The sequence below is a fragment of the Crotalus tigris genome, unplaced genomic scaffold (genome assembly GCF_016545835.1).
Source record: "Crotalus tigris isolate CLP2741 ecotype Arizona unplaced genomic scaffold, ASM1654583v1 scf7180000017887.1893490, whole genome shotgun sequence".
In the NCBI taxonomy this organism is placed as follows: domain Eukaryota; kingdom Metazoa; phylum Chordata; class Lepidosauria; order Squamata; family Viperidae; genus Crotalus; species Crotalus tigris.
Window position 1 is genome coordinate 1,783,964 of NW_024096704.1, and position 16,969 is coordinate 1,800,932.

General features: G+C 36.5%; 1 protein-coding gene across 1 annotated transcript; it reads right to left on the minus strand.

The window, feature by feature from the left end:
• Positions 1-225: 225 nt before the first annotated feature.
• ETNPPL (ethanolamine-phosphate phospho-lyase) lies at positions 226-15,916 on the minus strand. Its single transcript, XM_039344047.1, has 13 exons — positions 15,878-15,916; positions 13,816-13,934; positions 10,899-11,058; positions 10,335-10,409; positions 9,402-9,495; positions 8,991-9,107; positions 5,713-5,795; positions 4,414-4,639; positions 3,851-4,005; positions 2,876-2,965; positions 2,419-2,549; positions 1,654-1,721; positions 226-1,136 (listed from the first exon to the last, which is right to left on the minus strand). The coding sequence occupies exons 2-13, from the start codon at positions 13,868-13,870 to the stop codon at positions 1,002-1,004; spliced, it is 1,389 nt and encodes a 462-aa protein (XP_039199981.1). The 5' UTR covers positions 13,871-13,934; positions 15,878-15,916; the 3' UTR covers positions 226-1,001.
• Between the last annotated feature and the right edge of the window lie 1,053 nt (positions 15,917-16,969).

Sequence of the window (16,969 nt, forward strand, 5' to 3'; positions counted from 1 at the left end):
GGGAACTCATATAGTTTCATGAACATGTTAAATTTAAACTTTGTTCTTCCCATTTTGGGCTTTTCTTTGAATATTTGCAATTCAATATGCTGATGCACAGCAACATGTCTTTAAACTTCAAATAATAATGCATCTTTTCCAAGCAGATGATGTCCATAGGCATTTACCATGTTAATCTATAGTTATGCTAGTTTGAGATGGGAATAAAGATCAACCCCCCCAAAGTAACATTGCCAAGTATTTATTTATTTAAATACACAAGGATTCCATGATTAAATAATTTATTCTTTGAAATAAACAAATAAAAACTACCTAATGATCCATTAGAGTGATAGTGATAACATTAAAGAAACAATTGACAAACATACCTTAAAATGAATACAATAAACATCATAGTACATCAAAATGTTTAGTCAAGATTAATGAGGTTTTATACTACATGATACTAACACAAATCCAACACTGAATATAAACCATGTTGTTTTCCATATTGTATACAGAAGGAATCACAATTTATTTTATCTCTCATATATATATATATATATATATATATATATATACACAAATATAAACAAAACAAAATCTATCATCTGATTCACAAATCGGAAGAAGGCTTATAGGTGGGACTTAATTTTAGAAATCTTAAAAATGTTCCCACCATCACAGATTCTTCCATGTGTCCTTTTGTTGGACTATTTTTGAGATTTACAAGTTATATGCTTACAAGGCATAGGACTATATGTGCATCATTAAAATGTGAGGCATCATTAATATTTAAATTTGAGCACTGAAATGTCGAACAGGAACACAGTCAAAATATGTCCATGGCATCTCAAACAAAGAGGGCAATTTTGTACAATAAAATAGTATTGCAAAGAATGATGCTCCAAATTTTGACCATAGGTAAAAATGGGTATTTCTCTATCATATATAATAAGAAATAGTAGACTGAAGCCATTTTTCTTTTAAACACTATCAGCTATGCAGGAAATCCTTTTGCTTCATGTCCTAATTCTTTTACAAGCCATTGTATGGCTTTCACCAGAAAACCCATTTTCATGTCTGCAGATGGTTCCATTAACTGGACTGATGTTTTCATTGTTGGATTCTAACTGGAAACTCCCATCAGTAGGCAACTGAAAGAAATGAGTGATTTGAGAAACAAGCAGACACTGACTTCAACAAATATTTGATCTATTCAGAACAGCCAGAACTATTTCTCGTTCCTGCTTTTCACTCATGTAGTTCCAAGAGAGGCATGCAATCTGACCTGATTGATTAGATGAATGAATTGATCAGAATATTGATATTCAGAGTTTGTATCTCTTCACATTTTGCAGGTAGTTCTTGTATGTGTGTGTATATATGTATGCATGTATATACACATACACGCGCACACGCAATATGTATCTCAGAATTCATGTTAGATAGAAAATATATTTATAAAATGGAGTTTTTGAGAGAAAAAAGCAAGCAAGAAAACATTTACACTATTTCAAAATATTTTTGTAGATTCTATTTGGGCACTGTTGGACTAGTATTGGAATGACTAATAAAAATATATATGAGAAAGTGACACAGACTGGAAATATTTGATCCAATGTAGAAAATAAAGCAATGTAATAGTACAAAATTTGCTTTTTTCAAACTTACTTTTCTTTTATACTGTGTATTTGTAGGTAGACTGTTTTTAACCCTGCTTTGAGTTGCTTCTTCTAATTCTAGAACACAAAACAAATATATTCCATTAAGAATAACCTCTTTGAGTATAAAGAAATATAATAAAAGCTATCACACAATCACACAAATGAATCTTGAAGGTCACCTAATTCACTTCCACTTAATATAAGGATTCTAACATTGAAGTCCAAAGCATCTGGAGGCACCAGATTGGACAAACCAAATCCATGTAATCTCCCTTAACATTTTGTCTTTTAAAAAAAATTTATTAAATTTATTAAATCATCAAAGTTTGTAGTCCATACTAGCTCCCAGCTTGTCTAAGCTGTAAAGCAATAATTTTCCATTCAATGAATACATTTTATCTGAATACAATATTAATTTAATAAATTTACACAAAGAGCTTAGCTGAGAGCTGAAAGCTATAAGTACTGTTTATTGGATCAGATTATATACAGATTATATATACCCAATGTACAATGATCATGCAGATGCTTCTGGAATTATTACATGTTGGTATTGTTTTTTCCTTGGTTTGGAATAAGACAGGTTCTCCTTGGAATGGAGCCATAGATTTCACTGAGCAAAGCTATGGCCACTGCCTGTATCCACCTCCCCTCCTTCTCTTGTGGGTCAATGACTAAATACCAATCTCTTTCCATTATACAGTGGCATATTATTAGAGGGAGGCTTTTAAAAAAAACTAGACAAAGTCAATATTCTGGCAAAATACTTTACCTGTAAGGAGTTCATCAATTTGATCAACTACAAACTTTGCATCTTCCATGCTGAAGCACATGGGTGGTTTAAATTTTAAGACATTTCTGTAAGGTCCATCTGCACTCAGAAGGATCTTTCTTTCTTTCAGCCTAATTAGACAGAAGCAAAAAGTTACTTTTGAACACAAAGAAAAATATGTGATATTTAATTTTAAGAAATTACTTTAAACCTACTTTTGATCTGGGTGAATTTAGTAACATTTTTGGTGGTGGCACAGTTTGAGAATAAGACATCTTACAGCAATAATATATTCAGCAATTTATAATGGTGCCTCAATTGCCTAAGGTAGGAGGTAATGCACTCTATATTTTGGTAGGAATAATTTATTGGGAAAAAAATAGGCAAAAAATGAGCTCCTGTTTGATATGAATTTTATTTACTACAGCTTAACGTCACATTTCGAAAACATATTTACTTGTAAATGATATGCTGGGCTTCAGCAGTAGCTGGTGTTCTCTTTAGTTGATCTTTCACCAGGTCCACACCAATAAATAAGCCAACACCTCTAAAAACATAAAGGACACCAGACAAATGTAACAGTACAAAAACCACATTTCACTATTCAACAAATAATGTCACTCCATGATAGCTGTATGTGTTCATATGTGTCTGTCTTTCTGTATGTGTGCTTGTGTGTGCAAAAGCTACTGAGTGCTAGGTAGACTTTTCTACAAGGGGGTCCATAGGGAGAGGGGTCAAAAAAGTCAAGATGGCAATCACCACCATGCAGCTGAAACCCTGTCTCTTTTCTACATGTACTGTGCAGGCCATCTTAACTTTTCTGACCTCTCCCTCCAAGAGGATACCTCTGCTTTCCGTTGAATTCGGAGCGCAGGCAATGCTTCTTGGGCTAGTCTTTCTCTGCATGCAGCAGAGAGCTGGCAACAGAAATGAATGTCAGAACAGCTTATCTCTAAGAATGTAACATCTTGATACTAATCAAACACTAAGTATAAACTAGTCTTAATTAACATGAAGAAAATTTGCAGTAGGTAGACACCCTTGAAGAAATTTTCTTTATTTACCATAGACAGTAAGAGTTCTAACTGTTATTTGGTTCCATACCCATTCTGCTGGTACAGAAGCAAATACTTCTTCAGAAACACGGTTTCTAATCCATGTTGACCTTTAAAAGTTAAGCATCACCATTCTAAACTATATCTAAAAATTGTAAAATTCTTTCAGTATAGGTTAGATATCTTTATGTTCACCATAACTAGTAAACTATCCTTTCTTCACAATTTTTAGTCTTGCATTACTCTGGTCAGTCCTAGTTGTTATTAAACTCTTAGGGCAGTATGTAATGATAATTTTTATTTGACCAATACATAGGTTTTCCTTTATGCTATTCTGTATGATGGTAACAAACATAAAAGTAAATTTACTTTACCTGATATCTCCCACCAATGAGTGCTTTATCTGTTGTTCCTTCAGTAGTCCAATGAGGTAGTTTCCAACGCATGTGGCATTACCTTGTAGATCTTCCTGTTCTATTATATCCAAGACAGCCAGACCAATTGCACAAGATACTGGGTTGCCACCAAACTGAAAGCAAGAGTAGTTGAGAATGTAGGACAGTTTATTTCAAATATCTCTTTTCCCTGCACGTGATCTTATTTCACAGAGGGAGATAAGTTTTTGACATTCTCTATTTGAAGGATTGTGTGGTCAAAGTTCAGTTTAGAGATGATAAGGATGAAATAGTATAGAGCTAACCTTCAGCATCTTAGTAACAGACTAAGTAACTACACAAATCACCTGATCAGTCTTCTCAATTGCCTAATCAAATATTCTATTTCCTTTTAAATCAGACTGGCTGATTTATATTTTAATAGTGTAAGTACTATAGTTTCCATATTGGAACACTGTATATCACTACATCATTGAGTGGTATTCTGATGATCATAACTTATAATTTAACTATCTGATTATAACATTAAAAGTGATACTCACAGTATTGAAGTACTCTAACCCCGAGGCACCAAAGGCTTCTGCAATGTCTCTTGTTGTAACAACACAAGACATTGGATGGCCATTGCCAATGGGCTTCCCCATAGTGACAATGTCAGGCACAAAGTCTTCACCTTGCAGCTGGAATGCCCAGAAATTCTTCCCAACTCGACCAAATCCAACTTGGACTTCATCTGCTATGAAAACTCCCCCTGCTTTGTGAACAAATCTGAAAATTATAAAAAAAGAAAACAGTTCAGATATCTCATTATCAGATAAATTTTGACCATAGATTTGTAACTTTCTCCCACATGATAAAATTAATTATGTCAACTTTAAACATAACTCCTAAAAAGCTCCTTTTAGATCTGAGAATTGCAAATATTACCACTGATAAAATACATACTGCACTCTTTATAGAGTAATTCACCAGAGCCTGAAACTAAGTGGACTTGAAATATTGCCTGGGACCCAACATACTGTTAGATTTTAGTTATCGAAAAGCCAAGTCAAATGAAAAATCTGAAATTGCTACTTTTGATCAGAAAAATCATGAGGCATATCACTCATAAAACTATTCCCTCAATATATGTATAGGGGTACCAGGTCTGAATGATTTTCTAAGCCACTCTTTGTATTATTCACTCTATACATGTTTATTCTAATATTAATTTCAAATTATTAGTTTGCTCTATGAATGCTAAAAATAAAACAAGGGAAATATTCGGTGGCATGATAACTCTTCTCAAACACTGTTTCCCTAAAGCAGAGGTCCCCAACCTCCAGTCTGTGGACTAGTACCGGGCCGTGGCATGCCAGCAACTGGGCTGCACAAACAAGCAAAGCCCCATCTGCAGGATGCAGGCAGCACACAAAACCACAGACCCTCCGGTCTGTGGAAAAACCTCTCTCCACGGAACCGGTCCCTAGTGCCCAAAAGTTGGGAACCTCTGCCCTAAAAGTATACATTAGTTTGGAACAGTGCATTCTAAGATATTACAGTGAAAAAAATCACTATCATTGCTATTCGGACTGAATTACTTGACAAAATCTTCTTGTTACAAATTGTCTGCTACTTCAGGGAACAAAAATTAGAGCCACAACCCACTATTCCTTAATAGGTAGAATGGGGCAAATTACTTTAAATTACCATTCACAAATCTGGTGCCCTCCATACATATTGGAACTCTTCGACACTGGCTATATGACTATATTGGAAATTGTAGGAAGGCATGATAGTAGATTGGAGAACTCCTACTAATTGTCTTGCTACAATTAAGCCATTCCAAGCACTATACATACTGTGCCACTTTCTGGAAATAGCCTGCAGGTGGAATTATTTGGCCTCCACAACTCTGCATGGATTCAGCAATAAAGGCAGCAATCTAAGTCAGAGAAGATGTTGTAGAAGAACGTGTTACAGAAGAAAGAATTGTCCTCAACCTAATCTTTTGCAAATGACCCAACAATTAAATGTAAGCTATCAAAATAAGGAAGATAAATGAACAAAGAGGTTGGGCAGTTCTTTGGACTTCATCTGCTATGAAAACTATGAGTAAACAGGGATGCCCAATTTTTCAATGCCAGCTCAGGCATCCAATTGAATTATTAAATCACCACAAACTATTTATTGAGAAAGTGTTGGATTGATCTTCAAGGTGTACCAATATATTTACGTATCTACTGTAGATGGAATATCCAGAAAGATTTTACTTCCAGATTATCTGATAAATGATGAGGTTCCATATTTTGATTAATTATTCATTATTCCAAATCTCCAAATATGAAAAGAATATTTCTTTTATTCTTCATGGCACACTGAAATAGCCATTTGTATCTCCTTTCACTCAGCTAAGATACCTAAACATATTGCCTGGGGTTAAGTTCCACAGAGTGAAATTTTGGACATCCCTGCTTTAGGAAAGACTTAATGAGAAAGTTCACAAAAAAAGAGCCAGTTGACAAAAAGAAGCCTATAGATAAAATAATTCCAGTTGCTGGGGATGAAAATAATGAAAACAAACACAAAGACATTATATCAAATTAAGAATCAGTATCAGCACTTTGGGTAGACTAGAACATGAAGCTTACTTTTTTTTTTCTTTTTTTGCCCTCAGCATTAAGTCATTGCTGTCCCCCAAAACTGCCTGCAGAGCACGTTTCCTATTTAACTGCCTCCCACACTTTGCGCAACCCTCCCTGAGAATCTGCAGGATCCATGGTAGCTGGGCAGGAGGGTCTTTCTGGAAAGAAGGTCATGCGGTAACGTGTAAAGAAGTGCACATAGACTTGAAGAGGTACACTACAGCCAGGCAGCAGAAGATTCCCCATTGTCTGTAAAACGTTATCACAGATCTACGGCACCAAAACCTATAAAGATATATTTGAAAAGGGAGAGAAACGACAAAGGGAAGAAAATAGAAAACTGTCTGTTAGATTTTGCTTTAAAAAAACTGGTTAAGGAATTAAAGACTGATAGTAGATTTCTGGACTTTAAAGTAGTTGGAGAAAATAAGTTAAAAAAAGATGCAGTACTTCTGAGAACTTTAAATATCCATGGAAACTGTATTATTATTGTTATTTATCAAGTTGTTTTGGTTACAGCTGGGCAATGCTTCAGATATGATTGGAAAGAATTAGGTACAGAAACGTAGTACCTCTTTGTGAATTATTAAGGCAACCCTTAATCACACTGCAAAAGTGCTCCTATGATAATTGTAAAAGCCTGAAAATGACACAGATCTTTAATGCACTGAAGAGAAGTGATAGATTTGTAGTACAGTATATTTTAAAGTGCTTCTTACCAAATAAGTTTGAAGCAATTCATATGCTTAATTTCTATAAAGTTAAATAACTTTAAATATTACCTGTTTTAATTTTCAGCTTGTTTTGCTGTTTTGCTTTTTGGTAGGACACTATGAGCACACTGATCACTGAAGCCCCACAAAAAATCAATAATTATTAGTGACCAAAATGAAATTTAATTTGCACTGTCATCATCTTCACCTGACATCTAAAACTCAGTGATCGATAGTAGAAATTTCACTTTTTGATCTTTTTGTGATGATTTTTGTACCATAATTAATTTCCTCTTGACAGAAGTCTATTCTTCTGAAATTCCTTTTTAATAAAATCATTTAAAATATTTTTAATTGCTGATTTTAAATTGCAAATTTGCTCATACGTATATCAAATCCTTCAGGTATTTGCACTATTTAGCCTTTCTTACTTGGACTTTTAACTAACTAGAGTGATTTATTGTAAGCTCGATCACACTACATTATGTTTTGTTATCCTTTTATCCGTTTGTGTTTATTTTGGTTGAGTTTGGTGGCTTTGTAGTTTCTAATTCTAAATTCTATTTCATGTTTTTTTTTTCAGCCAAATGCTAATCAGTTTTCATGATGCCTGAGAATTCCAAGGGTTGTAATCTAACAATTTTGGCAAGTGCTAGGTTAGGGAAGGCTGCTTTATTATATAGTACTTAGTTTTCCTTTAGGCATTAAAACAAAGTTAATATATTATTATGTAACTTGCTGGAAGCTCAGTGAGACAGATAATGACTTACTGGAAGCCCTTTTCTAAGATCAGAAGTAAACTGGACTATAACACATATTTCTGGGGCATCCATTGAACCATACATATTTTCTGAATTCAGTATTATCTAAAAGAAGACATGAAGTGAAATTGTTGGGCTTTCAATATAATCTTCTTGCAATATGGAACAATATGTTGATTTTCTTTATCTTTCACATTTTTGAATAGTCCATATCCCTCAAAGAGGGAACCCTAGGCAGTGTCCATAAAATATTTAAATATAAATACTGTTGTGTATAAAAGTTAAGTTTATAAAGAGGTAAGGCTGATTAAACACTGTTAAAATTAATTGAAAAGGAGAGTTTTCAAGGCACTAGCCAGCCCTGGTTCCCTACATGAGGCCACAGAGTCATGAAAAGAAAGCCAGGAGAGAATATTCCAAGGGCAGGGGCAACAATACTCTTCCCAGATCCCATCACTTGAGGTTTTTCAACTGATGGGGTATGCAACATACCTTCTCTGACTGACAGGGTGGGCTGATGTAATAGGAACCATAATTTTGCTACGAGTTGCACACTCTATGCATTCCAACTCATTTTTGGCTTCAAATAGAAGATATCCACTCAAATATTGCTTACAATTCACAGATGGAAGTTTTGCGGATCTTCAGCTATTGTTCCATGTTACATTAATTTGCAAAACAGGATCCCTGTGCTTAGCACAGATGGAGAAAACAGACTTTTGCTAGGATACTTCCTGTACACAGCGATGAAAGATATCAAGAATGTAGTCTTGGTAAAGAGGGGGAGGGGAAATCCAGATTTATTAATTCATATTTTAAAATCCATGTGGGTCCTCATTTAAAACAGTGCTTGTAAAACTCGCAAATATGAATTAAAGGGGATAGTGTACACTTTAAAATCCAGAATCTGTTAAAAAATGAAAGATTTCAATTATATAAGATAATTAAGTGGTCTTAATCAGGATGAATACTGATGGATAGGGGAGGGGCAAGAGAACTCTTTTAAAAAGTTTCAATGTACCTTACAGCCATTCTTTTGAGCTTTCTCAATAATATTTCTCACTTCATCAGCATAAGCACCTGCTGGATCTTCATGGTCTTCTCTATACTTTCCTCTGTAAATATCTGGGGATGGTGCCTAAAAGGCAAGACAAATCTTTGAAATATTCATTTCAATGCGTATTTCTTTCCAAAAGAAATAGCAAAACTGTATTTAAATACCAGTAATCTCTCCCTCTCTCTATGAGTATGAATTCATGCAAAGTACATACTAATTATTCTTTTTAAGGCTTTTTACACGAAAATAATGACAGATAATGCATTTTAGCTCAGTAGATCCTACTTCTATGAAAGCATGTGCCGGAATCTACAGTAAGAATACACTGATAGGGAGAACTTAGATAACTTAAAATGAAATATAATAAATACTCACCACGTGTACAAATTCCTTTTTGGCCTCTTTTCCCAGCTGATTAAATTTATATGGACTGATATCAATCAAGGACGTCACATGACCATGATAAGCACTGAAAAAATTATGAGTACAGTACAATTCAAAAAATAGGAATAATGATTAAGGTTTTGGACTTTGATTGGGAAGACTCAGTCTAAGATCCAAGGCTCCAGGTGAACGTGCAGTTGACCAGATGACCTTGGGCCCATTAATATATCTCAGTTAATTCCTCCTCACAGAGTTCCTAGGATAACATTAGAGGAGACCTGTGTGTCATTTTTGGAACACCTGAAAGATCAGGATCACCCTGAAGAAAATTTATGTGGTTGCTAAGGGTAAATACCAATTTGATGACTGACTGAATCAATCAACCAATCAATAAATCTATCTTAACACCAAAAGTAAAAGCAGACTATTGTTAGTATAATAATAACTAAATGAACCACTGGTGGCGCAGTGGTTAAGTGCACTATTACAGGCAAATTCTGACTACAGCCTAGAATTCAATTCTGACGGCATCAAGGTTGAGTCAGCCTTTCATCTTACCGAGGTCAGTAAAATGAGGATCCAAATTGTTGGGGACAATATGCAAATAATGCAGACATTATAAATTGCCCAGATAGTACAGTAAAGCACTAAGGGGGAGTATATAAGTCTATGTGCTGTTTGTAAATGCTAATAAGTAAATAAAATTGTTCTACTGAATAATGACAGATCAACCAATCCCTCTTCCCCCATTTCATTTAAATGACTAAGGTGATACAGGTCAAATTGAATGTCTATATGAATGGAAATTCATTCTAATCTATGCCTGCATTTATATGATTCAAGGTAATGGAGAATCAGCTGTTGTAGCACTTATTACTTTATGTTGCAAAGAGCTAATCTCATCTATACACTCTGCACACTTACTGGTCAAGGGTTATTACATCATAGTGACCACTATACTGCCGAGCCAGGCGCAAAGCAAGGTCATTTGCTTCAGAGCTGTAAAAGAGTATTAGAAAAGGAATTCAGGGGTTTTACCCAAAAACATAATAATCAGAAAACAGCAGAAATGTGTTTACAGTATAAACACAATATTAAAACATTAATATTGCAGGTTAGGTTACATCTGATACAATCAGATAAAAGTAGGGCAACTGCCTGAATTACAATAAAAATTGCATGATATAACAGCATTCTCTTTGGGCATTAAAACCAAAACGTTATCAATACATGTTTGCACACACCTATAGAATGTGTAGGGCTCTTTGGAATTTAAATTTAATTATTTAAGCATGATTCTCACAGAGTTTTTAAAGCAAGATTTATTAAGGAAAAGGGACTGGTGTTAAATAAATTGCAGCAACCATTTGTCATGCTAAACCACTATGTCCTCAACTACATGAAGGAGAAAGGAGATTTTTCTTTCTTTTTCTTTCTAACAGCCTTCTTATGATCCAGGGAACTAGCAGAAAAGTCCTTCTGACATACCCAGAGTTCACAAAGTAGCAAACAGAAAGCTTCTCTGGTAGAGTAGCTGTGAGGCGTTTGGCATACTGGACCAGATTGTCATGCAGGAATCGAGAATTGGTATTAAGCAGCTCCATTTGTTTCACTGCGGCCTCGACTACATCAGGATGGCTGTGTCCAACTAAAAAGGATCAAGTACAGGAAACCTCTTAGTCCATGGATCTCTCTAGTAACACAGTGTAAGATTCTTATTCTGTCCTGACTTAATGGTTTGCTTTTTACCATTGCTGTGGATACATATCAAAATGAAGGCAAATTTGTAGGGTCCCTGATTGTGTGTGACTTTTAATTGTTAATTAGGATGTTGACCTTCAACATCTTTTTTTTTTTATTGAAATTTTTTTAAATTTTACAAAAAAAAGTTCCCTTCCCCGAACCCTCCCGACCCTCCCCTACCCTCCCCCAACCTTCCCAGAGCTGAATACAGGCTTAGTTAAAATTTAAAAAAAAAATCTTAAAACACATATATTCCATGAACATATCCGAATACATTAATTACACAAATTATAAAATAATTGACAACAGTATATATATAAAAAACAAGAAGAGAGAAAAAAAGAAACAGAAATCTTAAACTTTAAATATAAGTTATTCAAAAACTAAATAATATTTTTTTATATCCAACTTATATTGTATAAAATCTATCCATCTTTTCCATACCAAGAGATACTTCTCTTGCGATTGATCTTTCAAAAAAGCCGAAATCTTTGCCATTTCCGCCAAATAAGAAACTTTAAGAAACCATTCTTGCAAAGTAGGCAAAGATTCCTTCTTCCAATATTGCCCTACCAACAACCTAGCCACTGTGATTAAATTTAACATTAATATAATCTCTTTACTATCACAATCAGAAACAATACCTAACAAAAACAATTGTGGAGTAAATTTTATCCTTCTTCTAAAAATTCTTTGAATATTCCACCATATCTTAATCCAAAAAGCTTTTATATTTTTACATAACCACCAAATATGATAAGTAGCATCCAAACACCCACATCTCCAACATTTAGGCTGCAAGTCAGGATACATACGAGACATTTTTTGTGGATCAAGGTGCCATCTATAAAACATTTTATAAAAATTCTCCCTTAAATTTTGGGCTTATGTAAATTTAACATTCCTCACCCAAATAATCTCCCAAGTATCTAATAAAACCGGTTCATCAAAATTTTGTGCCCATTTAACCATACATTCTTTCACTAATTCTGCTTCTGAATCCAATTCTACTAACACCCCATAAATTCTTTTGATATGAGTTCGTCTTTGATCTTTTATTTGTTTTAACAAATTCTCATCTTCTCTAAGAAAACCCACATTACAATCTATCTTCCACCTCTCCATTATCTGCCTATACTGAAACCATGAATAAATGATATTTTCCTGTGTTAAGTCTTCCAAAGATTTTAATTGCCAATTTTTACCATCCCATCTAAGTAGTTGCGCATAAGAAACACTATCCATCTTGACTTCTCTCCTTATCCCTTCTATTGCATGCCATGGTATAGCCCATAATTGAATTTTAAAATCGCTTCTATAATATTTCTTCCAGACCCGACGTAAAGAAGTCCTTATAATATGATATTTAAAGACCCTATCAACCTTTTTAGACCTTCAACATCTTAACTGACCATATAAACACAACACATGGAACGGCCCAGTGCACACATTCTGGAGAGAGAGAAGTTCCCTGAGAATGGACTCTGGCACAAGCCCAAAAGCTTGGAAGACTAAACCTTTGGTCCTGATGACTGACTCAGATTGGATCCTGCAACGTATCAAAATATTTCTTTTGCTCAGCATATCTGTCCCCATGACCTTAGAAAGATACAGATGGTGAACTATGTTCCTCTGTATCCACCATTATAAGGAAATTAATTTTTCCTTTACTTAAGCTTTCCTTTCTAAACTTGACAAGCAGGATGATGAAAATTTATGTACTTTGTCTATTAGTTGAGACATTGAGAAATTTCTGGTAGAATGGGTGAGCTTCATGCCATTGCTCGTATTAGAACAGGGCTTTTCAACCTTTTCACCCATTGTACCACTTTTAGGATATGGCAATATCTGAGTACCACCAGTCGCCTAGCAAAGTGTCAAAAACTTGATGACTAAAAAAAGAAAAAAGTAAAAAAGTGAGGAAGTACAGGTAGTCCTCGACTTACAACAGTTCGAAGTTACAATGGCACTGAAAAAAGTGCCCCCAGACCACAGCCAAGCAAGACACCTGCCTGCCTGCCCGCCCGCCCGGCAGCGCTCTTCCTCCTGTCCGAGGTTTTCATTGTTGTGAGCATTTCTGTTGAGGATTGGCAGCGGGTGTGGGGTGGGGGGATGTTTGGTTTTCATTCCCCCCGTCTGCTGGTTTTGGACACTTCACATGACCCTGGGACACTGTGACCGTCATAAATATGAATCAGTTGCCAAGCATCTGAATGTAAGTCACAAGACCCTGGAGATGCTGCAACATCCAGCTGATCGGCGCTTCTTCTGGGCTCAGCAGAAACACCAGGATCAGTGCTGCTTTCCAGCTGATTGGTGCTTCTTCAGGGCTCAGCAGAAGCACCAGGATCAGCACGAGCTCCAGCTGGAGCCTGGCGCTGATCCTGGCACTTCGGCTGAGCCCTGACAGCCCTGCAGTTCCAGCCATCTCTCGCTCAGGCTTGTGCGGTGCTGCCACCGGTTCAGCTCATTCCCCTCCCCCGCTACCACTTTTCTAGGATGGTTGTGTACCACCTGTCAAGTGCCAATGTACCACAGATGGTACCTTTACCACTGGTTGAAAAGCCCTGTATTAGAAGACAGCATCTAACAAAAATACTGAATCAGTTTGGTAATTTGATTTAGCTGATGTTGGGATATTAACAGAATCCTAAATTCTTACCATGCGCTACGTTGTTAATGCAATCCAAATATTTTTCTCCATTCTCATCGAACATATATTGTCCATGAGCCCGCACAATCTTAATGGGATCTTTAGCAAAGAAAACCTTGCATGATGGCCTGCAAGAGATGATATCAGATTGTTTTAGTTTGGATCAGCTCAACAGCATTGCTAGGCCTACATGTACACAAACAGTAAATGCTTTGCATTCTTTACTTTTAGTGGTCCTTTAGCACTGAGACCTATTAATGTGCTTGGCGATACATTAAACAGAACTGAAGTTTTATTATGCATGCACTTTCATTGTTCAGTGTGAGGAATTTGAGGAAAGGCCGTGCCAGGTTGAAACAATTAACATGACAATTCAGTTTAGCTAATTCAACCATTAATCTGCAAGACACTTAGTGATGACAGTAAGTGTTGATGGAGGTGGTGTCTGAATAGGAATCTCAGTTCTACTATAATCTGTTAACTGAGAACTTTTTTCCAACAATCCAGTTTGAAAACCATGTGATCAGTTCCTCTGTTCCAAGCTAAGAACTTAAATCAAGTTTTAACCAAGAAACCATTTTGAAATAATAGACCTTTAAACACAAAGACAGAGATTAACCTCCACCACCACCACCCTACTTCCTGCCTGACCTGTCCTCAATTTGTGCCTGGGGATGAAAAGTTTCCTCCTATAGGATAAGTTGTGTGCAAGGGAGGACAAATCAATAACACAGTTCTGTTATTGAGGAAAAAACCCAACTTAAATAACTTACAAGTATGTCTACTTTTATGTTTGGAAGGTTCTATATATACTAGCAGTTCTATAATATATACTATATTTTTTGTTTTGCAATAGTGTTTTGCAAAACCCTGGAGAAACAACTGTCATCTGTTTGGACAGAATTTTTGTCTTGGAAGGCAACCTTGGTTTTGCATATCATTAGCAGGCTGGTTATGCAAGAATTACAAGTACAGTTGCCAATGATTATATAAAACTGATATGTCAGCATGTCAATACTGGCATCTAACTCTGACTCATCTCATCCAATTCATGATTCATGCATCTTGGTGTATTTACAATATTTGTCACATATCCTTTAGAAAAATCAGCACTGATCTAGTCTCTTAGGTGTTAATGTGACTATATTTACAGAAATGAAGTTATTGGAAACCAAGGATGATTTTAGGGTGGAAGATAGGCTTTTGTCATTCAACATGTGCCTTTACCTGAAAAAGTGAAGTATTTTATTATTCATAGGACTTCCACACATTACAAAATAAGTAGACTGTAAATGTAAATGTCACTAGAAGTTAGTAAAAGTAGGATGCATCAAAATTAAGACTTTCTAAAATGCAACCTTTAATTCAAAATTAATTAGCAATAAGCAATCTGTCTAGTTATTTAAGATTTGTTTAAAATATATGCAGTTGCAACAGAAGCTTTGCTGAACTCAGGGAAACCTCCAGCCAGATTTTGTGGGCTTCTATAGGGGAAATAATAAATAATAACTAATAATAATATGAAGAATCATTGAAGCTTGTAAACCAAGGGTAGTTGTTAAATGCATGTGTTTTCCATTTTAAATACTTTCTGAAAGTAACAGGTTTGGAACTGTACAGAAAAAGTGCTATTTTGGTAACATTTTCAATATTTCCAATAATCTTCCTCTAGCCTTTGCTTATCTTTTTCTTTCAATCACAGCCTTCTTTATTCCAGAAGATCTATCTGTCCTGGGGTATCAGTAGAGCAGAAGGCCGAGTATCGGCTCTGTCTTGAATTGCTTCTCCTTCAACTCTTGGCGAGAACGGATTGAACCCTGCCTTCACAGGGGTCTCGCTGGCTGCCTCTCGCAACTCTAAACCGGCCAGTGGGAGGCCTTAATCCTATTCTGGGCGCGCACAGGCTCACTTCCTATGGGGGTCGCTTTTTTAGGTAGACGAGGACTGTCCGTTGGAAAAAAAGGCGACTGAGGACTGGGGGGCGACCCTGCGATGAGCCTGCACGGGTGAATGCCACCGTCCTTTCCCCGCTCCATCTCCCCAGCTCCTGGGCTTTGCCCTCTCAGCTCACCCGATGTGTTTCTTCCGCAGTTCGAGGGTCTCCGCTTTGCTATACACCTCCATCCTCCTGCCCGCTCTCGAAAGCTTTCTTGCCCTCTGCAGCCGTCGGGGACTCGCTCGGTGGCAGCCCGGCCGGCGAGGGACATCTCCTTATATCACGCGCCGCCTGGGCGCCGGACTCCGCCTCCATAGTCCGCTGCCAACATTCCTTGCCCATCCCCGATCCTCCCATCTTCGCCCCAGGCGATGCCGCGCATGGCCAGCCGCAGAGCAAGGCGACGGGGAACGCAAGGACGGCTGTTTTCGCTCCGGCTGGTCACGTGCAGAGAGAATGATTCCCTCCGCCTTCCACCGCTTGCCAGGGACGGTCTGGCACCAACGGCCAAGCTGCGAAGGGGCAGCTCGTGGAGTCTCCGGGAGACGGTCCAGTAACGATTAAGTAGATTGTTTTGATCCCAGGTATAAAAATATTAAATTCAACTATACACCTACGATTTTTTTCCCAGTCTTTTAACTTTTCCACATGCTCCCATTGATTTCAAATGACCAAAATCAATGGAGAGAAAATAATAACATTGATAATGGAGCTTTCAGTACGAAGAAAGGAGAGGTGTCAAAGGAACATTCTGTTCATCCCACCTTCTTCGTATCAGAGTTTTCAAAAAATGATCTTCTAAGACACGAGCGTTATATTAAAGATTTCAGGAAATATCTGACCTGTAGCTGAGTTGGAATTCTGATGCAGAGTTAACATTGTTTAGTTGACTGAAAATAGTATCATAATAGGTCTTTGTTCCACTCTGTCAGTGAATTGGTCTTGCTTTGATTAGAACTATTGTGTTTGACTGGCTCTTATTTTCATTTGTGTTCTATTTGTGGTAATCACACACACATATTTCTGATAACCATGAGTCTTTTATGATTTTGAAGAGATGCCAGAATGCTAGTTGTGCAAGTCAGGTATAGACTTCCAAATCCTCTAATTTAACCCACTACCTTGGCATCTCTGATAACTGGTCATTCAATTTCTGTTTAAAATCTGAAAAGATTTTAGAAATCATTGCTTTCCAGGGCATCAAAAATCCAATGCACCATATGGATA

Coding starts and splice junctions, on each gene's coding strand:
- ETNPPL (XM_039344047.1), bottom strand. CDS start 13,870: ATGTTCGATGAGAATGGAGAAAAATATTTGGATTGCATTAACAACGTA. Junction 4,006..4,413: donor GGTTAGAGTACTTCAATACT/GTGAGTATCACT, acceptor TCTTGCTTTCAG/TTTGGTGGCAACCCAGTATC. Junction 2,550..2,875: donor GCCCAGCATATCATTTACAA/GTAAATATGTTT, acceptor CTGTCTAATTAG/GCTGAAAGAAAGAAAGATCC.